This window comes from Papio anubis, chromosome 19 (assembly GCF_008728515.1).
Source record: "Papio anubis isolate 15944 chromosome 19, Panubis1.0, whole genome shotgun sequence".
Lineage (NCBI taxonomy): Eukaryota > Metazoa > Chordata > Mammalia > Primates > Cercopithecidae > Papio > Papio anubis.
In genome coordinates, this window is record NC_044994.1 from 51563156 (window position 1) to 51586876 (window position 23721).

At 46.5% G+C, this 23721-nt stretch overlaps 1 protein-coding gene across 2 annotated transcripts in view; it reads left to right on the forward strand.

Annotated features, from left to right (window-relative positions):
• Positions 1 to 23721, forward strand: part of LOC101009409 (O-acyltransferase like protein) — a 76994-nt gene that overhangs the window by 51527 nt on the left and 1746 nt on the right. For both annotated transcript variants that reach the window (XM_009192818.3, XM_003914422.4), the window contains 5 exons: positions 7222 to 7387; positions 8898 to 8977; positions 12800 to 12913; positions 15195 to 15327; positions 18540 to 18726. In XM_009192818.3, coding sequence (XP_009191082.2) covers positions 7222 to 7387; positions 8898 to 8977; positions 12800 to 12913; positions 15195 to 15327; positions 18540 to 18726 — 680 coding nt within the window. The remainder of the gene's footprint in view (positions 1 to 7221; positions 7388 to 8897; positions 8978 to 12799; positions 12914 to 15194; positions 15328 to 18539; positions 18727 to 23721) is intronic.

Here is a 23721-nt window from a genome sequence, read left to right on the forward strand (position 1 = left end):
AAACTGGTATGTTCCACTGGCAAAAACATCCTTAGTCCTCAGCTGATGGGCAGCAGAGTTCAATAAATGCACTGTCAGATTTCCATGGAATCTGTATTCAACAGGAAAATTTCTTTGTCTGCAAATTAGTAGTAATTGGATCCTGTAAATCAGAGTGCTAATGGTAATGATAAAAATAAAGCGATACATGACCACGAGAGGAACTTGGTCGAAGCTCTGGGCCGTGGCCATTCTGCTGGGAGGGAGGCAAGAAGAATGACGATTTCTTTTTTTTTTTTTTTTTTGAGACGGAGTTTCACACTGTCACCCAGACTGGAGTGCAGTGGCGCCATCTCCGCTCACTGCAACCTCCGCCTCTTGGGTTCAAGCAATTCTCCTGCCTCAGCCTCCCAAGTAGGTGGGATTACAGGCACCTGCCACCATGCCCGGCTAAGGTATATATATATTTTGTATTTTTAGTAGAGATGCGGTTTCACTATGTTGGCCAGGCTGGTCTTGAACTCCTGACCTCGTGATCTGCCCATCCTGGCCTCCCAAAGTGCTAGGATCACAGGTGTGAGCCACTGCGCGTAGCCTATGGTCTTCTTTAGGAATGTGTGGTTGGTTGATGCAGAAGGGATTCCAACATTGGGGCAGAATACGGAATCAGTGGTAGCAGAGTAGCAGTGATGGAATGAGACAACCAAAGTTAAGGGCGGAAGGGCTGGGCACGGTGGCTCATGCCTGTAATCCCAGGCATTTTGGGGAGGCCCTTGGGAGGCCGAGGGGGGCATATCACGAGGTCAGGAATTCGAGACCAGCCTGGCTAACATGGTGAAACCCTTTCTCTACCAAAAAAATACAAAAAATTAGCTGAGCATGGTGGCACACGCCTGTAATCCCAGATACTCGGGAGGTTGAGGTGGGAGAATCACTTGAACCCCAGAGGTGGAGGTTGCAGTGAGCCAAGATTGTGCCACTGCACTCCAGCGTGGGCAACAGAGTGAGACCCTGTCTCAAAACAAACAAACAAACAAACAAAAACAACAAAGTTAAGGGACAAAAGGAAACTTCAGCTCATGTCATCCAACCCTGCCATTGATATATTTTCTACGTTGTGGTTATTTGCTGAGCTGGAAGCCAGCACTCCTGACTCCCGGTTCACGTTCATCTTGTTTCCACACTGTCACAAAATAGGAAGACGAGTGTTGTCATAATATTTGGAGCTAGTGAAATGCAGTGGGCATGTGCAGACTCTGTAGTTGGACGGCTGAGCGTGTATTCTGGCTCAGTCACACAGCAGCTGAGTGACCTTGAGTAAGTGTCTCAGTCTTTCTGTGCTTGAGTGTGCTCATCTCTAAAATGGGAAGAATAGTGACACGTCATAGGACTCTTGTGAGGATTCAGTGAGATAATGTATGTAAATAACTTGGAAGCGTGCTTTACACATAGTAAGCCCTCAATAAGTAGGAGCTATCATTATTACTGTGGTTGTTATTTATACCTTTTAAGCTTTCCGTCAAATAGGTGAAGAATGGGGACAAGCTAAGGCATAGACCTTTGTTGGTTTCTTTTCACCACGGTCTTTGTGATTTCTTCCAAGCTTTATAAAATCTAACCCTCCTCCAGGGAAGGACAGAAGGCTTATGATTTCAATAATATTTTGGGTGTGTGGCACTGGGGTAAGCAGCCTGTCCTGCCCTGAGGCTTTCTGGGGGTGAGAGGCTGGCGTACAGGCTGAGGGGTCATGGTGATGAATACTAAGAGGGGTTAGGTGGGGGTTGGGGCAGGGGATCTAATGGTATGGTGGGTTCTGCTTGGGAAACCAACTTTATTTTATTTTATTTTATTTATTTGTTTTTTGAGACAGAGTTTTGCTCTTGCTGGAGTGCAATGGTGCAATCTCAGCTCACTGCAACCTCCGCCTCCCAGGTTCAAGCAATTCTCCTGTCTCAGCCTCCCGAGTAGCTGGGATTACAGGCGCCCACCACCACGCCCAGCTAATTTTTGTATTTTTAGTAGAGACGGGATTTCATCATATTGGTCAGGCTGGTCTTGAACTCCTGACCTCAGGCCCACCTTGACCTCCCAAAGTGCTGGGATTACAGGCATGAGTCACCATGCCCAGCCTATTTATTTATTTTTTGAGATGGAGTCTTTCTCTGTCGCCCAGGCTAGAGTGCAGTGGGATGATCTTGGCTCACTGCAACCTCCTCCTCCTCCTGGGTTCAAGCGATTCTTCTGCCTCAGCCTTCTGAGTAGCTGGGATTACAGGGTTCCACCACCATGCCTGGCTCATTTTTGTATTTTTAGTAGAGACGGGCTTTCTTGTCTTAGCCAGGCTGGTCTCTGGGTGAGGGAAAAGGGACAAGATGGAGAAAGGTGGACAAGATGGAGGAAGGTGAACAAGATGGAGCAGTTCCTGTTGTTTCCGGGTTCTTCATCACAGATTTTCCCCCGCCCGGGAAAAATTCCCGCGCCCGGGGAAAGAACCAAATCAACTGAGCCTGCGCAGAATGACGTCAAGCCGGGGACACCGTAATTCAAGCAGCCACTCCTACACACACGCCCCAAACTCCTCCCCCTCCAGCTCCCAGGCATAAAAGTCCGCCGCCAGCAGGAGCTGGCGTGACTTCTTCGGCCCCTCCACATTTGTGGATCGGAGAACATTACCCGAGAGCGCCAGCGCGACTTCCCTGGCCCTCCCCCCCCCCACACCTGAGGACCAGAGAACCTCGTCCGAGAGTGTATGCATATTTGCAAATAAAAGGCTGCCACTTTCTTCGCTCATTTTGGCCTTTATTGATTGAGAAACAAAACAGTCTCAAACTCCTGACCTCAGATCTGCCTGCTTTGGCCTCCCAAAGTGCTGGGATTACAGGTGTGAGCCACTGCGTCCAGCCTTGGGAAACCTACTGCGGGGTAAAAGTCTGGAGCTGGGGGTTGAGCAGAGAGGGGTTCTTTCCAAGGTGGACAGAGCAGCGGTGGGGGCAGGAGGAGCACGGGGTGAGAGTGAGGTGGTAGTGAGGCCTTGTAAGGCAAGGACCCCAGTGAGTAAATTACTGCAGTATCTGGGCAGGAGAGCAGGTTTTCACTGGCAATTGGCAGTGGGGATGGAGAGAGGAGAAATCAAGGACTCAGGAATTTTCTGGCTTGAGCAACATGGCAGGTGGTGCTGGCATTCTTGAGCTGGGGAACTCTGGAAAGAAGGCAGGTCAGAGTAGCAGCTAGGGAGACAATCAGTCCAACCTGGGAAAAAACTGTGTTGAAAATGGAGGGAACTGTCACCAACCCACAACTCAAACTCACCCTCACTAAGGTAACCCCAGTGACAAAAGAGTCATGCTCCTGGCCATTTTGAGGTTCTCACGTGTGCTGGTATAACTCACTGATGCTACCTGGTTAGCACTTATCACTTGTCTGCTTATCTCCAGGAGGACGGGGTCAGACCATCTGTTTACTCACTCATTCTGTGTTCACTGGAGGCCCATTTTGTGCCAGGCACTGTCCTAATCCCTGAGAATAGAGTTTTAATAAGCCATGCAAAGGTGCCTTCCAGCCCACAGGTTACATTCCAGTGAATAGAGGCAGACAATAAATAAATGAATATGCAATTTGAAGTTGCAGCATGCAAATAAATGTATGCTAGGCCAGGGAGGATGGCTGCTACAAAGTGATCATTTGGAGAAGAGGCGACTGCAGTGGCTCATGCCTCACAATCCCAGCACTTCAGGAGGCAAAGGTGGGACGATCCCTTGAGCTCAGGAGTTTGAGAACAGCCTGGCCAACATAGTGAGACCTCATCTCTACAAAACATAGAAAAGATTAGCAGTGTGGTGGCACGTGCCTGTGGTCCCAGCTCCTTGGGAGGCTGAGGCGGGAGGATTGCTTGAGCCCAGGAGGTGGACGCTTCAGTGAGCTGTGATTGCATCACTGCCTTCCAGCCTGGGTGACAGAATGAGACTTTGCCTCAAGCAATCAATCAATCAATCAATAGAAGTAAGCAAGGTGGAGGCTTTCTCTGGAAGGGCAGTCATGGGAGGTGACTTTTGGCCAGAGCCTAGAAGAAAGTAAAGGAATGTTCTATCAATCAATCAATCAATAGAAGTAAGCAAGGTAGAGGCTTTCTCTGGAAGGGCAGTCATGGGAGGTGACTTTTGGCCAGAGCCTAGAAGAAAGTAAAGGAATGTTCTAAGCAAAGAAAATCCTGTGGGGGAAGAATGGTCCATTCTGGGAAAACCGAATCACAAAGGTCCTGGGAAAGGAGGGGCGTCGCAGTGTCTGAAGAGCCTCAAAGAGCCCAAAGGTGTTCTGTGGAGTGAAGCGAGCCACGTGGACAGTGGGAGGAATGAGGTCAGAGATGGGCAGGGGCTGCCCTAAGGACGCTCCCTGTTGTTCTGAGACAGAAAGCTTTGAAGGATCCCAGCAAGGGAGTGGCATGGGGAGATTTACATCTTGCAAGACTCACTCTGGCTGCAGGGCAGAGAATGTCTGTAGGGGCCAGATAGGGGGAGACCATTTGGGAGCTATTGCAAGTGATTATAAAATCCCTAAACTTAACTTCTAGGGGTAAGTCAGGACAGAGATTATCTAACAGGAAAGGAAGAGAGTAAAGCTCTAGAACCGTGGAACTGCCTGGTTATGTCAACTAGCAGCTACATTTTAAAAATTAGGGTTTTTTTTTTATACCTTGTGATAAAAATGTCTAATTATAACACAAGGTTATAGCTAAAATAATCGGTCCCCCTTCCAGTCTCACTCCCCGCAGGACACCTGTATTTAAGTTTCTTAGGAATTCTTGCCAAAACTTTCCATGTGTGTATAAGCACCGTTCTTCTCCTGCACGTGTAGGATTGCACTGTATACTTCACTGTTTGCATGTGATGTGTTCACTTATAATACAGAATTGGCCTATTTCTCTATTAGCACACAAGGACCCACATCCCTGATGTTAAAGGTTATCAGTACGGCACAGTGGGGTGTACCATTATGTATTTAACTTGTCCCCATTAGTGGGCATGGAGGTAATTCTTTGCTGTCTTAGACAATGGGACAATCTGTATATATTTTTGTGCACGTGTGTAGACCTGTTTGTGGGCTAAATGCCTACAGGTGGAATTAGGGGTTTTGGGCATTTAACATCGTAATGTGCATTTTTCAATTTACCTTCCCACCCACCAGGTATGAGAATCCCTGCTTCTCACCCCTCCACCACACTGGCCAGTATCCCACATTTTAATCTTTGAAAACCCACTTGGACTTTTATTCTCTTGGAAACTTGGCAAAAATGTAGCACGTGTACATTTTAGGGTGGTTTAGATGTTTCAAACTGTTTTCTTGTTTATCTCATTAGATTTTCAAAAAATCTTAGAAAGCAGAAACCCTCGTTTCCCTTTTAGACAAGAGGAAAGAGGAGACATTACATGATTTTCTCAGTGTGAAAAGTTTAGACAAGCTTGATACTCAAGGCGTGGCCCACCCAACAGCCTGCAGATTCTAAGTCTGCATTTTAACAAGCACCCTGGGGAGGGGGGACTTGGCAGAGGTGAGGGATGCTGCCTGGAGTGGGGGGCAGGGGAACGCTCCCTTCTGCTCTGCTTCTGAAGGGAGCAGCGCTGACTACTTTCCCCGGGGAGGGGAGGCGACAGATGGTGGGAAGGATGATCAGAAAGGCAAGGCCGGAGGCTTGTAGGGGCAGCTGCAGGGCAGCACGGTCAGATGGCAAACATGGCAGGACCCAGTGCCTAGGACCCAGGGAGGTTGTCGCCTGAGCAAACGTGCAGGCGAGCTGATCTGGGAAGCTGTGTCTTGACAGAGTTGCCTGCCTTTTCTCTATCACATTGATCAACAATTCCACTCCCTCTCCTGGAATGTTTACCACCCTCCCACCCACCGGACACTCTCTATGTAGGACGCTGTCATTGTGGGGAGAACAGGGGAATCAATGGTCTCCGTCCCCGGGTGCAGACCAGAGGCTTGGTGCTGAGCCCCTCTCTGCTGGGGGTGCGCCTCTAAGTGGAGACGCTCCAAGTCCTTCCACTTCCCATCTGTCAATGCCACCCCAGCCCCCACCCTCTCACCCAGATGTTTGGAGGTACTGCTGGGCCATTGTTCTGCCCTAGTTGAGCCAAAACCACCCTGGATTTTTAGTTATATTCTTTTAGAAGAGGGCTCTGAGCCCAGCCCATCCAGAGTCCATGCCAGAATTGTATGCACCTCCAGGCTTCCATCTCACTTCTAAACTCTAAACCCACACTGTCCAGCAAATAGCCACCAGATAAGTGGCCAGTTGAGATGTGCTATGTGTGGAAAGCCCACACTGGACTCTGAAGACTCAGTAAAAGGGAAAAGAATGTCAAATAGCCTCTTAACAATGTTTCATATTGGGTACATGTTTGTAGTGATAATATTTTGGATATATTGGTCTAAATAAATAATAGTAAAATGAGTTGTACCTATTTCTTTTTAAGTTGTGGCTACTGGAAAGTGTAAAATTGGGGGCAGCCGTGCTTGCATCCTGTTTCTATTGAACAGTGCTGGTCTAGACAGCTTACTCCTGATTCTTCCCCTTTGTAGCTGCTTCAGATCTTGCTTGGAGGAGGTAGGGTGTGAGGAGGGGAGAAATGAAGCAAGCGAGGGAGGGAGGGAAGGGAGAAAGAGTTTTTCATCTTGTGAGGCCATGTGGAAAGAACATGAACCGGTGTCTACTGCGCTATGATTGGTGGCCTTGGGTAAGTCACCCTAACTTCTCTTAGCTATAATTTCTTCATAAAAGGGAGGTCACAGCTACCTTGCAGGATTGTTCTGAGGTTTAGAAATCTCTAGCAGACTCCTCCCACCGTGGCTCGCCTATATGACTTGCTCAATAAATAACAGTATTTTTAGTGGAACGTGGTGGCATGCGCCTGCAGTTCTAGCTACTTGGGAGGTTGAGGTGAGAGGATTACTGGAGCCCAGGAGGTGGAAGCCAGGGCCGTAGTGAGTGAGACCCTGTCTCTAAAAAAAGAGAAATAAACAGCAGTATTTTTGCAGCAGTAGCACCTGAGCCGGTACATGATCGGTGCTCAGTAAGTGATCTTGAACTTGTGGATGCTTGAGCGTTTGAGGTGTGGCTGGGTGGCAGCTGCCCACAGTACAATCTGTTTTAGAGCACCTTATGCCCCACCCGCCACGTGCCCGCTGAGGGGACTGGAGGGACTCCAGTGGAAAGTCACCTTCTTTCTCCCGGCTCTCTCCTGCCAGGTTGCAGCCTCTTCACCTGTATTCAGTGTGCTTGTTGGTTGGACTGTTCTCTCTTGTTCCCTGGGGACCTGTCTGGGAAGTGCCCAAATTCCACTGGGATAACTGCCGGCAAGCATGGTGGACAAATCTGCTGTTACTAAACAACTTTGTGTCGGTCGAGAATGCGGTGAGTCTCGAGTTGCTGGCTTTGGAAAGGCAGAAGGGTGCAAACCTGGCGTCTCATTTCTTCAACCGGTATGCTGAACTTTCCAAGGGCCAACCTGATTCTGGTGTTTTCTCTGGAGTACTGGTGATGCTGTAGGAAGGTGGGCTGTGTGAGTGGGGGATGGCTTCTGGTCATGGGGTGGGTGTAACCCTGCCAGGCTATGCAGGGGCAGCCGCTGTGAATAGCAGAGGGAGGGGGGCATAGCAGTGGCCAGCAAGGGGCCAGCCATCCTGGCACATGTCCCGGAGGCAGCTGACCCTGCCCCATCACTGTTCCTGTGCCAGCCCATGTTGCCCAACTGGGAAAGGACAGATTCCTCACCTCCGTCTGTTGAGTCTATACTGCAATGGGACATTGCATCACACCCTTACTATGTTGGATTCTACTCAAGTTCAAAGTAGACCTGACCGAGTCGCTTTGGAGCAACAAGATCTATGTATGTCTTGGCTTCTCCAAAGCCCCAGTTTCCTCATAATGAATTTGAAGCAAGTGAAAGTGAAATAGCTGTAATGAAATTATATCACCAGTTCCACATATGCCTTGAAATCAAGGCTGAAAACGGAATCGCTAAAGCGTGGCAGGGCCCTAATCATTGCATATAGCAACTCACTAACTAGATGGCTGCCTTCCGTTTGCAAAGGCCCAGCCATACGGACAGGCTTGCATCACCATCTACCTGCCCGCAGGTGGGGGCCGCCTGGCTGTGATGGGGTCCCTGGGGGATAATCTGGGCTGTTTTCCCCAATGCAAACTGATTTGGGCCATTTGCAGGAAGCAGTGGCAAGGATACTAGCCAGTGGCCTTTTTGAGGTACAGTCCACCTTAGATCCCTGAAAGCAGAAGTGCCAGGGCCCTTTGGAGAGAATTGCCCTCAGGGACTTCCTCACACTGAAGACAAAAACACTGGTAACCATCTCATCTGGCACAAGCACAGACCGTCTGTGGAACTCATTTTGGCCAGGCGATCCCACGTCAGTCATCCATGGGAACTCTGGGGTTCTCCACAAAACATCATCTGGAGCCAAGCCCTGGTTCTAAATGAACTTGTTCTTTCCACCTAGAGTTGGGGCATGGGGAGCGGCAAGGAAAAGAGAAAAACGTTGACCCCTCTGACTTCCAACTGCACCATAATGATGAGAAACTCTTACATTCCTGTAACGTGACAGAGTTCATGTCCCACAACTGTCCTAGGAGATGGGCTATGATCATTTTTCTTTTTTAAACAAAAGAGAAAATGTGTCTGAATCTCCATTTTGTAAAATGGCAGCAATAATACCTGCCATCCAGGCTTGGTAGAAGGCTCAAGATGAGGGATGTGAAATATGAGTATCTCTAACTCAATTTCCTTTGTCTTCCCATGGAAATTCCCCCCACCCACCTATTGAATTCTGCCTCCTAGTCCAGGCAGGTGGAGAGTGTGGAGCAGAACTGGTAAATGAAGGAAGAGTGAACTTTGCTGCTCTCTTTTCAGTGCAATGGCTGGACCTGGTACCTTGCCAATGACTTCCAGTTCCACCTCACCACACCAGTGATTATCTTCATCCATGCAAAGTGAGTCTGATTGGGACAAGCCTTTCTCCTCATCTTTCACAAAACCCTCAGAAAGTATCCCAGTTCTGTGCAGAGCCGCTTTTTAAAATGTGGGAAACTAACTTTACAGAAAAGTAAATACCAAATCCTCTACTGTTTGCCTTCTTCCGCATTCTCCTCCAGCATTGATCCTGCTCCAGTCAGTGTGTTTTGCAGAGTTACAATCATTGTGTGCATGTAATATCTAGTGCTCAGCTTTTTCCATTTAACTGTTCTTATAAACATTGCCACATATTGACATAACCTGCATACTTGTCAGTTTTAGGGTTTATCTACCATTTTTATGGTTGGGTGTCTAGATTGTGGCCAATTTTTCATGATTATAAATGTCACTGCAATGCATGCCTTTGAACACACTACTTTTTCTCTTAGTTACTTCCATGCGGGCAGATTTCCAAGTGGAATTGCTAGGTCAAAGGGTAGGAACAGTTTTGTGGCACTTGTCACATATTGTGAGATTGCCCTCCAGAAAGAGTGAAGTAATTTACAACACCCTCAGCAATGTATCGCTGCACCAGCTTTCCCACATTGGATATTTATCACCTTAATTTTTGTTAGTTTTAGAAACACCTTAAGGCCTCAATAATTCATGGAGAGACTTATAGTTGTGGATTATTCATGCCATATTTAAAAAATTTATTATTCTTTTTTGTTAAAATATATGTTCAATTTGAGAAACATTGGAAAACATTAGGAGTTCAGAGACAGGGGGAAATCACCCCAGTTCCACTTTGTCAGTCAAGGGAAGGAGAATTTGCTGCTAATATTTTGGGGCTTATCCTTCTGATTTTTTTTCTGCCCAGTTTTTTGTTTGTTTGTTTGTTTGTTTGTTTTTTTAAGAGATGAGGGTCTCACTCTGTCACCCAGGCTGCTATAGAGAGCTGGTGCCATCACAGCTCACTGCAGCCTCCAACTCCTGGGCTCAAATGACCCTCCTGCCTCAATCTCTCAAGTGATTGGGACCTACAGGCATGAACCACTGCACTTTGCTAATTTTTTAACTTCTCTAAAGAGATGAGGTCTTGCTATGTTGCCCAGGCTCTGCCCAGCTTTTGATACAGGAAAGCATTCTGTATATACACCTTAGTATCTTTCTTTCAATAGTTTTATGACACACGCATTTCCCTGTATTATTTTATTTTTAAAGCAACATAATTTAAATGTCTGCATAACATTCCATTCCATGAATTAAATATATAATTTATGTACACCTTCTATTGTTTAATACTGGGATTATTCCAATGTTATGCTTTTGTAAATAATGGTTTGATAAATATTTTCATGGAAATATTTATCAGTGCCTGGATTTGTCTCCAACTTTGATATTTCTGTATAATATATATATTTGAGGGGAATTACTAGGTCAAAGGGCATGAATGTCTTTTGCGCTCTTGAATCATAATGATAAATCACTTTCCTTAGAGGGAACATCAATATTCAGTCCTCCAGTCATCCAATTTAACTGTTGTCAGAGTAGAATATTAACAATAAAACAAAACATCTGAGTCTTTACATGTTCTTCCTTCTGTTTCCAAGTTTCCTCTTCTTATAAGGACACAGTCATATTGGATTAAGGCCCACCCCAATGACCTCATTTAATGTTAATTATTGCTTTAGAGACTCCATCTTCTAATACAGTCACATTCTGAATTAGTGGGGCTTAGGATTTCAAGATAGGACTTTGTTGGGGATATAATTCAGCCCATAACATTCAATATCAGGAAGATGTATGAGTTTAGTTGACATGGTGCTAGCTGGAAGAGACTTGTGGAGTCTGTGGTGGAGATACTGATCTTGGAAGTAGGTGCCAGGGACTGGTCTTAAGTCCCCCAGGGAGTTAAACACATATTTACTTGGGTGGCTGTTGGTTTTTATTGGATGGACTGACTACCACTTACCTAGGACACTGAGTTCTTATGCCTGCCCACTCTAGACTTCCCTGGGAACCCATGTGAGTGTTCTTATGACTGAGGAGCCCTGGCCCCAATGTCAGCATCTTTCCTAAAGGCTGTGGTGGAAGGTGAATTTCAGTCCTTCAGCTGAAAGCCCACACTGTCCAAGCTTGTGACTATGCAACAAGATTTAGCTTATAAGTGGAGGGAAGTATAAAAGTAGGGCTTTTCTTCCTTTAGAGAATATAATTCCATGGAATGCCAGTGGAATTAGGTCTTTCTGGAGCTCAGTAATTCAAGGAACGAAGAGCTAAGGGGTCTGGCAGAAGTCACAGTAAATATACATACAGCATTATTACCATAACCCCCTGCCTACCCTCATAGCAGACATTACTAATCAATCATAGCACCATGGAGCTAGAATTCATCCTTCTTTCCAAACATTATACTAACATTGGTACTCTGGCTGAAAATAATTTTCTCCCTGTATCACTGTGGTGATAACTGCATAGTATCTATCTTATCCCTTCCTCATGAGCAGCCATGGCAACTTCCACTAGCAAAATTGCATTGTCAAAGGCATTTTCCAGGTCAGGCTGTGCCTGGATGGTCTTGCACCTGTGTTTGGCATTTCTTCCACACCACTGTAGATCCTCTAAATGCCAACCCTCACACTTCCGAGCAGGTACAACCAGACAGTGCCTCACTCTGGGTGCTTCAGGGAACATCCTAGTTTTATACATGCACGATCCCAAAGTGTGGAGGAATTAATTTGTGTGGGACCATCCTTAACCCATGTGAGACAGAAGACAGTGGGAAAATGCTTCTCTCTTTCATCTCACAGGACAGTTTTAAGGTACATTTCATAAGGCCCTGTGGAACATTCTGGAAGAATTGAGCATTGGCTACCTTGATAGCACATCCTGGTATTGGTTTTCCCTGCTTCCCTATTCTCCTACCCTATCCCTCATTCCTACTCCCACGTGAACTACCTGCACCCAGACATTTGTCTCAGGCTCTGCTCCTCAGTTGAAGGCATGCCCGGTTCCCCCTCTGTATTAGTCTATTTTCACACTGCTATAAAGAACTACCCAAGACTGGGTAATTTATAAAGAAAAGAGGTTTAATTGACTCATGGTTCTGCAGGCTGTACAGGCTTCTGCTTCTGGGGACGCCTCAGGAAACTTACAATCAGGGCAGAATGGGAAGCAGGCACATCTTATATGGTGGGAGCAGGAGGAAGAGAGCAAAGTGGGGAGGTGCTACATACTTTTAAACAACCAGATCTCATGAGAATTCACTCACTATCACAAGAACAGCAAGGGGGAAATCCACCCCCAAGATCCAGTCACCTCCTATCAGGCCCCACTTCCAACACTGGGGATTACAATTCCACATGAGATTTGGGCAGGGACAAAGATCCAAACCATACTATCCTCCTTCTTGATCCTCTTTCCCCTGTGCTTGGAGTGGGTCCACCCTGTGTCCCATCCTGTCTTTGACAGTCCTCTCTCCCAAACCCACCACCACTTGTATCCATATCGTGTTTCATAGGTGACAAGGGGCATTCCCAGGCATGGACTCCTTTTGAGCTACACAGTAAGCCTCAGGGGGTCAGGCAGCGATGTGATTACTGTTCCTGCCTAGACCAGGAAACTCAAGTTCAAGGCTCTGCCCTGTGTGGCACGGCTAATGGATGGTCAAGACCGAGGCTGCCTCAGGTCCTCCAGCCCCAGCCCAGCTCTCCCTGCCCCTCATCAGCCTCTCAAAAGCAGGTCCAGCAGGAAGTTCCTCTGACAGTCAGGATTTCCAGCCTTTTGTGCCACAGGAAGTGCATCTGTGGGGCAAGAAACTGGAGGGCACTCCTCTCTGTGTCCTCTCTTCTTTGCAGGAGTACACAAATCCTCATCCTCCTTGGAGCCATGCTGTTCTTGGCATCTTTCACAGCCACTGCTCTGATCACATTGGCATATAAACTTCCTGTGGTGGCTCCATCAGAAGCCAGGTAAGGTGGTTCCCCAGCCTGCCCCTCTCTGGCCAGGACTTCCCGGGGAGGGCTGCTGAATGCCAGGCTGCTCACCCTGTGCCCTTTGGTTCATGGAAAAAGTGGGTATGAAACTTTCGGTCTGGATGGGAAAGCTGATTGCCTTCTTGGCTTCCAAACTTCTGAACCTTTCAGCCTGCACTGGTAGGTCCTCTCTGAGCTCACGTTGCCCACTGAAGCGCTTCTCAGAGGAAAGGAGCGCCCCCATGTGGCTCCACTGTGTTTCTCCTCCAGCAGCCAATTGCTGCTCGGTGGCTCTGTTGGATGGAGAGACTGAACTTACCTCTCCAAGGTCACACAACTAGTAGGTGGCACAATGTGATTTGAACCTAGGAGCCAATCCACAGTGCTATTTCGCCTCCCCAATGAGGCATGTATGACAATGACACAGGAAAACCTGGTATGATTACCTGATAATCTTTTCTCAATGCAGTGACACAAATGAAAATCAGATCACGTCAGTCATCTGCTCGAATTCCTCCAGTGGCCTCATTGGTCACCCTCCTACCTGCTGACACTGGACCAGCCACGCCAAGCATGCTCCCCGAACCCCCTTCCCCACCCTCCCCAACCCGGGGCCTCAGCACTTGCTGTTCAGCCTGAATTACTCTTCTGTTAAAGTCTAAGATCTTGGCAGGGCTTTCTCCTTCACATCTTTCAGGTGTCTGTGCCAATGTCACCTTCTCAGAGCAGCCTTTGCTGACCTTCCAAAATAAAATGGCCAGAACCGTTCCTGGCATGTGAGTGCTCCATGTGAATCCGTGAGTGGGTGGCATGTGAGAATAAATGAACGAATCGATGATGACATCCCAAGCCTCCTGACCAGGAGACTATCATGCCCTTCCCATTTCATGGCATGGCCAAGTGATCGAGGAGGAGGCTCACTCATGTCTAGTCCTGCGTTTTCCAACCCTGGCCATATATTAGAGTCACTTGGGAGCTTCTAAATCCACTGATGCTTCCAGCCCCACCTCCAAACAATTGAATCAGAATCTCTGGGCATGGGGCCCAGGCAGCTGACTTTTGTAAGCACTCCCAGGGCATTCAAATGTGCAGCCACAGTCGAAGAACCATACGTCTAGTCCTCAAACACCTTCCCTTTCTCCAGCAGTCCCTGCATGGGCAGTTAGGTGCTGAGAGTGTGTCTAGCTTCAGTGGGGAACGGTGATAATTTTAATGGTGATAAATTTAGAGCAGGGGTTCTCAATCTGCGTTTAGGAAGCTCAGGAGAGTTTTAAAATTTCTAGTCCCTGGGTCCCACGTGCAGAGATGATGATTCCATGGTCTTGGGTATAACCTGGACGTCTCCTGTGAAGGGCACTGTTTAGGCAATGCTTCTCAGCCCTGAGGGGCCAGGGTCACCTGGAGGGCTTTTTAACACACAGATGGTTGGGTCCACTGCCAGTAGGACTGGGTGGGGCCCATGAGTCTGGGTTCCTAATAAGTTCTCAGGTAATGCAGGTGTTTTGTTTTTGTTTGTGTGTTTTTTTATTCTATTGCAACAGAGTCTCACTCTGTCACCCAAGCTGGAGCACAGTGGCATGATCACAGCTCACTGCAGCCTCAACCTCCTGAGTTCAAGCAAACCTCCTGCTTCAGCCTCCTGAGGAGCTGGGACTGTAGGCATGTGCTACCAGGCCTGGCTAATTTTTTTTTGTTGTTGTTGAGATGGGGTCTCCCTATGTTGCCCAGATTGATCTCAAACTCCTGGGCTCAAGCGATCATCTTGCCTCGGCTTCCCAAAGTGCTGGGATTACATGTGTGAGCCACCATGTCTGGCCTGATGCAGCTGTTGATGTCAAGGGACCACACCTTGAAAAACACAGCTTCAAAGAATAGTTTTTGGTATCCTTTTAAAGGCCTGGCCTGGACCTCTCATCACTTCTCTCTCAGGACAGTCTCTGTCCTTGGGACCCTTAGGTTCACATCTGGGTGCTACATTTTTAGAGCATTCTGACATACTGGCCACCAGACACAGCTATTGAAAATGAACACACTCATCATATTTCCTTGGGATCTGGGGTGGAGGGGCCTGAGGGAATACGGAACCTACACAAGACAGCTTTGGCTGAGATGGGACCATGAGGTACTGTTTGCACACCATGACTGAGGAAATGAACAAGTGTGCCCTAAATGTACCTTTGGGCTTGCTGACTATCCCAATGGCCATCAGGGATTTGGATTCCCTTTGCCATGTCCAGATTAAACATAACATTTTGCCTTATTTCCTTGTATGTTTCAGTGAAGAGGCGACTGTATCGTATTTTGTGGAGTACTACACAAAGCCCTACTGCCGATTCGGGCCATTTCTTGTGGGCCTCTTTCTGAGCATTTACAGGCACCAAAACAACCAGGAAAACATTCTCAGAACCAAGGTATGATTTCCTGTGCCTCACTTTATGGGCATGGGTCCGGCTGGGACTGTGTGGCCCACCTGGCCAGGCTCTTCCAAAGCTGTGGATGAAGGAGTCAGCCTGCTGGGTACTGTATTGTGCTGTAGAGTGTTACTGATGTCTCTCCATGCTAAAGAATAAGAACGAATTGGCCAGGTGCAGTGGTTAACACCTGTAATCCCAGCACTTTGGGAGGCTGAGGCAGGAGGATACCTTGAGTCCAGTTCAGGACCAGCTCAGGCAACATGCTGAGACCCCCATCTTCATTTTTTTTTTTTTTTTTTAAGATAAGAAGGCCTTTATCTTCCTGCCAGAGCTTGAATCTCTGCTTTCTTCACTGAGCTCTCCTTATGATGCTCCAGATTTGGAACCCAGCGTGGTCCCATCAGTAGGAGCCTTGGTACTGACCCAAAGAAACCACCAATGTGAGAAAACTACCCAGTGAGATTACAATGGCAAGACTCTCTTCTGGAAGAGGATACTGAGTTGGGTTGGATTTTTAACAGCACACCCTCAATGGTTTCTATACACAAGATTCTTGGTCAGATTTGATGGTTGTGTGTGGGAATCAGGACATGAGGTGTCTGGAGGGGAAGAAGCTGTTACTTTGCTTTTCCAGATGTACCCCAACACTCATTTTCTTCTCTGGCTCCTTTGTGGGCGATCATTCTGGTTCACCATCCAATCTCGTTACTCAAGCTGGAAACCTGGGTTCATCTTGGATGCCTCCTCCTCAATGACCACCGCTCTCAGTCAATCATTCCCTACACCCTGCCGATGGTTTCTCCTGCCATCCTCTCTCAGCCTTTTGAACTGACCTTAAAGCTTTTCTCATCTCTTGCCTGGATGTTGTCACTTGTTTCCTTGCCTCCAGTCTTATTGATCTCAACTCTACTCTTGATGAGTAGATTTGACCCTGGCCCTTGAAGTCATTCCCAAATGCTCCCTCTTCATGCTAAGTTAAATGTCTTAAATAGATGGTGATCTATGTGAGACACCACCTTGGCTATACCCTTGAACGATGCAAAATCTCTCCATGACTTCCTTTGACATCCATGATAAGGCTTGATCTGTTCAACAAGGCCTTCAGAGTCCCCATGACATCACTCTGCCTGTCTCTCTAGCGTCATCTCTCTCACCACTCCCTGCCTTGCCCTTTGCACGTCAGTGATACCAACCTGCTCACAGTGCCCTTGACTGCCACCACTGATACACACAAGCTTTTCCTGGCATCTGTGCAGTTGCTCATGTCTCCTTCTCTGTCTGGAATCTGCCTCTTACCCCTTCCCCCTACTCACCTCTCCCTTTCATCTGACTTAACTCCTGTTTTGCCTAGAGGGCTCACCTAGAGTTTTCACCCCCAGGAAGTCTTTCCTTATCCCTCCAGGCCAGGCCATGTCCTTCTTTTGGGTTCCTCTGTGCACTGTGCATTTCTGGGCCCTGGTTTGTACCGCATGATAAAGCATTTATTCACCCCATAGACGGTGAGCTCCTGGTTCACTACTTGTCTCACCTCTGAATCACCAGCATCTGGTTCTGAGACCCTGACTCACTGAAGGTACTCAACACATGAATGAATGAAAGAGAATTTTCTTCTCAATGGAAGAAGGGCCAGGAATTAGGATACAATTCCTGCCCCAAACCCCTCTGCCAGGTCCTACCTTTGTTTGCCTAGGCTTTGTGGGTACCTTATCTAGATGTTCCAGAGAAGAGACCCTGGTCCTTGGAAAACCTCGTGTTGCCCATGGGAGGAAGAGGAGATAAGATTTTACCGAAAGGAATGAATATACAGAAGCTATGTGATTTTTTTTTTTTTTTTTGGTTGGAGTTACGATATTTTCCAGGAAATGCATAATTCAGTTGTAGATTATAACAGAATGCCTTTAAAGAGAGGCTTCAACATAGTCTAGGTTACATGGGGGCCCAGGGAGAAAATGTGTGTCAGCAAAGGGCCAAACTTAACATGAAGAGAGAGCATTTGGGAATGACTTCAAGGGCCAGGGTCAGGACCAGGAAGCCCGGAGCTGGAACACAAGCCACGTTAACCTGGAGAAACAATGCAAACAGTTGGGTAGAACAAACTCAAAGCTTTAGAAGCTAGAAAATAAAGACACAGGGTCTAAGCTGGAGGAAGCTGCCAAGAGTGAGATAAGGCAGGATGCACCATAATAAAGATAAGCAGACAAGTACAGAAACAGAACATGATACCCAAGATGCATTTTGAGAGACTGCAGGCCCATTTGGGCCAGGGAAGTAGCAAAGGGGTGAGGGAGATCCCAGGCTAAAAGAGTAGAGTGCCCCTGAGTATGTACCTTTCCTCTCCTGCAGCCAGGAACCTGAGACCTAAGCATGTCTCAGAGACAAGACGGTGGACTGATCCGATGTTGGTTCAGTGCAGTGTAGACATCATCACAGCAGCTTGAGCACAGCACAGAGAAGCAAGACAGCTACTTGGGAGACAGGTCTGGGTCTAAAAAGGTCAAGTCAGGTGATGCAAGGTCAAGATCTTGAACTGAGTCAGGTGTTAGGATTTAACTCTTGGGGCTATTCTTTGAGCTGAAGACTTCTCATCCTCCCATTCCTTCCACTTGACTAGGCTGCTGCCCAGGCCGGGGCTGTGCGCTGAGGCCCTCACATTTATGGTGAAGGCAGAAGCCATCAAGGAGCCTTAATTTGGTTAAGGGACAAAATGGGAGATTAGGAGTAGGTTAGAACATTACTTATTGATTGTCTTTTCACTTTCATTTTGAAATGATTATAGATGCCCCAAAAGTTGCAAAACTAGTACAGAGAGGTGCTGTGTGCTCCGGCTCCCCAGCAGGCAACATCTGACATAACTATGGTACCTGACCACAGCCAGAAAATGGACATTGGCACAATAGACCTCAGATCCACCAACTCTACACGTACTCATTTGTGCACATCTGTATGGTTCTGGGTAATTTTGTCTCATGTGCAAATTTGTGCAACCCCTGCCCCCACAGTCAAGGTACTGAACTCTCTGTCACCACAAAGATCTCCTGGCCACCCCTTTTAAATTACAACCTTCCATTTTAGTCAAATCTATGCCCTGACTGAGGTTTGCGAATAAAGACCTAAATGACAGTAAAAACACCAAAAAATAAGTTTGTGTAGGAGGAGGGAATTATACAATGGCTAAAATGGGCTGGGCCCTGCCTCTCCTCTCCCCGCAGATGCAGGTCCTGCTGGGGTGGAGCTGCTCCCTGGCCACCCTATTTGCGGTGGCCGCTCTGGCATACGTGGTGGACGACGCCTCTGCTTCCTTTCCAGTAGCTGCAGCTCTCTACCAAGCCCTCCACCGGACCCTGTGGGCGGCGGCCGTGGGCTGGGTCCTTTTTGCGTGCCAGGGAGGATATGGAGGTATGGAAGCGGCTCCGGGCTTTGCTGTTGGGTTCACACCCTGTTCCTTCAAAGGTGACAAACTGAACACACAAGGAGTGTACCAGAGGGCCTTCTATTTTCTGGGGTGGTTGATGAATGACTGATATTGATTCAAAAATATCAATTTCTCTCTGTCCTTGGAAAAGACAGAGAATTTAAGTATAAGATTTTTACATGGATGTATGCACAAGTGCGGGTTCTGAAAGAAAAAGATGCAGCCCCTCCAATGAAGCTAGTTTAGAAGTTGGAAAGTGAATTCAGGCAGAGTAATGTCATGAGAAAACAAAAAAAATTAGTGCTTAGGAGCAAGACTTCCAGTCACAGCACCTTAAGCCTTGGTTTCCCCATCTGAAGGTGTAGACTAAATGCTTGCCAAGATCCCCTTTGATCACTGAGTTGGCTTTCAACATGCAGAGAGCCAAGCGGATAAAAGGCTTCAATGGAAAAGAATCTTCTCCAGGTTAGAAAGGTGTATCCAAGTCACCTGATGCTTTCCTCCCTCTCCTCTCTATTTGGCGAGAGGTAGGAACTGTGTGCTTGGGATGTCAGCAAACAACAGGACAAGGCTGGCAGGAAGCTCCTAGAAGAGGTTCTGGCCTCAAGCTACCCAAAGCCCTGGAACAGGAGCAGTGGATCTGGGGGGAGGCATGCCCACTTCATACTCTAGGGAAATAACCCATCAGGAAGAGTTTAAACTTAGCCTGTAAACCCATGCCAGTCAGCCTCAGCAAAGGTAGGTGGTGGGAAATAATGATTGAAAGAGAAACACAGTGGCCAGCTGACTGGGCACATGGTGTATACTAGACCTTGTGGGAAACATCACCCAGATCTCCAGTAGCAGTGACCACACCCCTGGGAGAAGACCTATAATTAGCAATGAGAACAACCGTGTCTGGAGAGAAAGCGACACAGTGAAAGTCCCACAGCTGGTGAGTGGTCGAACTAGAAAATGAACCCAGGTCTCAGCACGAAGTCCAAAGCCAGTGCTCTTCACGCCTAAGTGACAGCACTTCTCCCGGATGTTAATTAAAACGGTTCCTAAATGTTAGAAGTATTTTAACATAACGATGCTCTTTAATATTTTAATTTTAAAATGAGCCTTAATGATCTTTCATATTTTGATTTTAAAAGCTTTCCCTTATATGGAAAAGTGATATTAAAGAGGAAATGGACTGCGTTCTCTCTGACGGATGTATTTGCATTTATGGGAAATTCTGGGATACATTACCACAACCTTGCCACCTCACCCCATGATCATGTTCCTGTGCTGTCATAGAGCCTCATAAACAACTGCTCCCCGTGGCCTGGCACAGGTCATTTCTAATGTTGCAAACATCACAGTATTCTTCTCTACTGTGAGAGGTGCTGCTGTTTATCAAAAATAACTGGCTAACATAAATGATATTAGAGAGCAATGACTTAGGTTAAGTTAGAAGATTAAACAAATTTGCATTATTATTATTATTTTTGAGACGGACTGTTGCTCTTGTCACCCAGGCTGGAGTGTAATGGCATGATCTTGGCTCACAGCAACCTCCGCCTCCTGGGTTCAATTGATTCTCCTGCCTCAGCCTCCTGATTAGCTGGGATTACAGGCACCTGCCACCACGCCGAGCTAATTTTTATATTTTCAGTAGAGATGGGGTTTTGCCATGTTAGCCAGGCTGGTCTCGAACTTGTGACCTTGTGATCCACCTGCTTCGGCCTTCCAAAGTGCAGGGATTACAGGCGTGAGCCACCACGTCCAGCCTGCAGCATTATTATTACAGTGGAACAAGTCAATGCTCTCCGTCATTAGTCTGAGAAAGGGTGAGATCTCGTCACCCAGGTGATGAGCAAGCCAGTTTACTTATTCTTGAACAATTTATCATTCAAAAGTGTGTTGTCATTAGCCAATCCACAACCGTAGGGGCACCTGATGTCCTAGATTTGTATCTCCAAAACTATCTACGAGATATCAAGATTGATTAGTAGGTGAATGTAGGAGGTGATAGCTTAAATACATTTTTGGAAAATATGTGTCTACCTGACTCACACCTGTAATCCCAGCACTTTGAGAGGCCGAGGCAGGTGGATTGCTTGAGCCTGGGATTTCAAGACCAGCCTGGGCAACGAGGCAAAACCCCGTCTCTATTAAAAATACAAAAATTAGCTGGGCATGGCAGCATGCGTTTGTAATCTCAGCTCCTTGGGATGCTGAGGCAGGAGAATTGCTTGAACCTGGGAGGCGGAGGTTGCAGTGAGCTGAGATCGTGCCACTGCACTCTAGCGTAGGCAACAGAGTGAGACCCTATCTCCAAAAAAAAAAAAAAAAAAAAAAAAAAAAGTTTCTAGCTGATGACCTTTAGAAAAAAAAATAAGAAGTTTGAATAAGAAGAAATGTTTAGTTGAGATTCTCAGGACTAGAAGGGATCTTGATGATTCAATGAATCTTTAACCATCTTTGCTTGGTAGCAATGTAGACCATGCTGGTCTTGTTATGCTCAAAGTTGTCTTCTGTTGAGCTGCCAGAGTCATCTGACCACATTACTCCTTCAGTTAAAGTCCTTCAGTGGTGGTCTGTCACCTACAGTTTTCATCCTTAAACTTAAGTATATGTGGGTCTATTCCAAAGAAATAAGAATTCTTTTGGCTTCTTGGTGTTGGCCCAAATTATTTGTATCCTTTTTTATTCAATACATTTTGTTTCCCTGGGTACATAGATTCAAGTTACCCTGACTATATGCTCTTATTTTTGTTCCAATTTTGTCTAAACATGAACAAACATAAACCTAGATACAAAATTTTATGTTTATAGCACATGCATTCAGAAAGCCAAAGCAAATTTATGAAGTAATCATAAAACTATAAAACCAATAAAATTCGCATTAGCAACATTAATATGATATGATGAATAGTTGCTGGAATCACTTGTGGCTCGTAACATGAACACGGTATTATTTGCTTTAGGGCGCATTCTTTTGTGTCTGGCTTATCTGCATGAGCCTGGATTCTTTGCTGACTTCATTTTTCTGCAATTACTTGGTTTTTTTCTACCGTGAAATTGTGGTTTACCTTTATAGCCTTCACTTGGGGGAAATGTGTCTTTTGTCTGTAAGTCCATCTGTGTTTTTTCACTTAATTACATAAAATACTTCTTGAACGCTTATTCTATGCCAGGTACTGTTCTAGAATCTGGGGATACAGCAATAGACAAGAAAAATCCCGTCCTTGTGAGAGATTACTGTGGGGTCGGGGGAAGTTTAAATACAGTGAATAAAAATAAAGCAGGGATTAGTGGGTAACTAACTGGACTAGGGGTACATTTGCATAGATGTGTTACAAAAGCATTCTGGGCAGATGGAATGTGAAGGCAGAGGTCTCTAGACTGAAACGAGCTTAGTGACTTGGAGGAAGAGCAAAATGACCAGTGAGATAGGAATCAAGGGTTAAGGGGGAGAGAGAGGTGGGAAGGGAACTCAGAGAGGAAGATAGGACCCAGGTTAGGCAGAGCTTTCAAGGCCATGGGAAGAGTTTGGATTTTATTATAAATGCCACGTCACATGAAGTCTTAGTCCATTTCAGCTGATATAACAAAAATCTCATAAATGAGGTGGCTTAAAAACAACAGAAATTTATATCTCACAGTTCTGGAGCTAGGAGATCTAAGATCAAGGCACCAGCAGATTTAGTGTTTGGGGAAGGCCTGCTTTCTGGTTCTTAGATGGAACTTTCTAGATGTGTCCTCACATGGTGGAAGGGTAGAGCGGTCTCTCTGGGGTCACTTTTTTTTTTTTTTTTTTTAAGGCAGAGTTTCACTCTTGTTTGCCCAGGCTGGAGTGCAATGGCACGATCACGGCTCACTGCAACCTCCGCCTCCTGGGTTCAAGCGATTCTCCTGCCTCAGCCTCCCTAGTAGCTGGGATTATAGGCATGTGCCACCACGCCCAGCCAATTTTGTATTTTTAGTGGAGACGGGGTTTCTCCATGTTGGTCATGCTGGTCTCGAACTTCCAACCTCAGGTGATCCACCCGCCTCCGCCTCCCAAAGTGCTGGGATTACAGGCATGAGCCACCGCACCCGGCTCTGGGGTCACTTCTATAAGAGCACTAATCCCATTCCTGAAGGCCCAGCCCTCGTGAACTAATTGCCTCTCCAAAGACTCCACCTCTTAATACTATCGCCTTGGGGATTAGGATCTCAACGTCTGAATTTTGGGGGAATGTAAACATTCAGATCATAGCTCATGATTTGATTTGTGGATTTGTAAAATTTGTTTTCAAATTGACATATAATAACTGTATGTATTTATGGAGTACAGCGTGATGTTTTGGTATATGTATACATAGTAGAAAGATGAAATCAAGTTAATTAACATATGCATCGCTTCGCCAAGTTATCTCTTTTTCTGTGGTGAGAATGTTAAGAATCTTTTCTTTTAGCCACTGAAAAATATCCAGTACATTATTATTAACTGTGGTCACTGCAGTGCAATAGATTACTAAAACTTACTCCAACAGTTTAACTGAAACTTTGTACTCTTTGATCAATATCTTCCCCTTCCCCATTTCTCCCTGATATGTGATTTTAAAAGATTACTCTGGATGTGGTATGGGGACTATAGGGTGGCAAGAACAAGAGCAGAGACCAACAGATCCACCGGGAAGCTCCCACGGAGGCCCACACAGGAGGTGATGGAAGATTCACGAGGGTGTTAGCCATGGAGGTGAGGAGCAGTGGTCTGATTTGAGACACATTTTTGGAAGCACTCTGTGGAGTCTGGAATGAAAGGAGTCTAGGATGGCTCCAAAGATTTATCATGAGCAAATTGTGATGCACTACTGAGCACTTTAAATGAGGAGGAGGCAGAGGAGAAACAGAAGTTATGTTTTATTTCTGTGGCTTAAAACAACAGAAATTTATTCTCTCACAGTTCTGGAGGCTAGCTGTTCAAAATCCAAGTGTCAGCAGGATTGGTTCCCTCTGGATTTTCT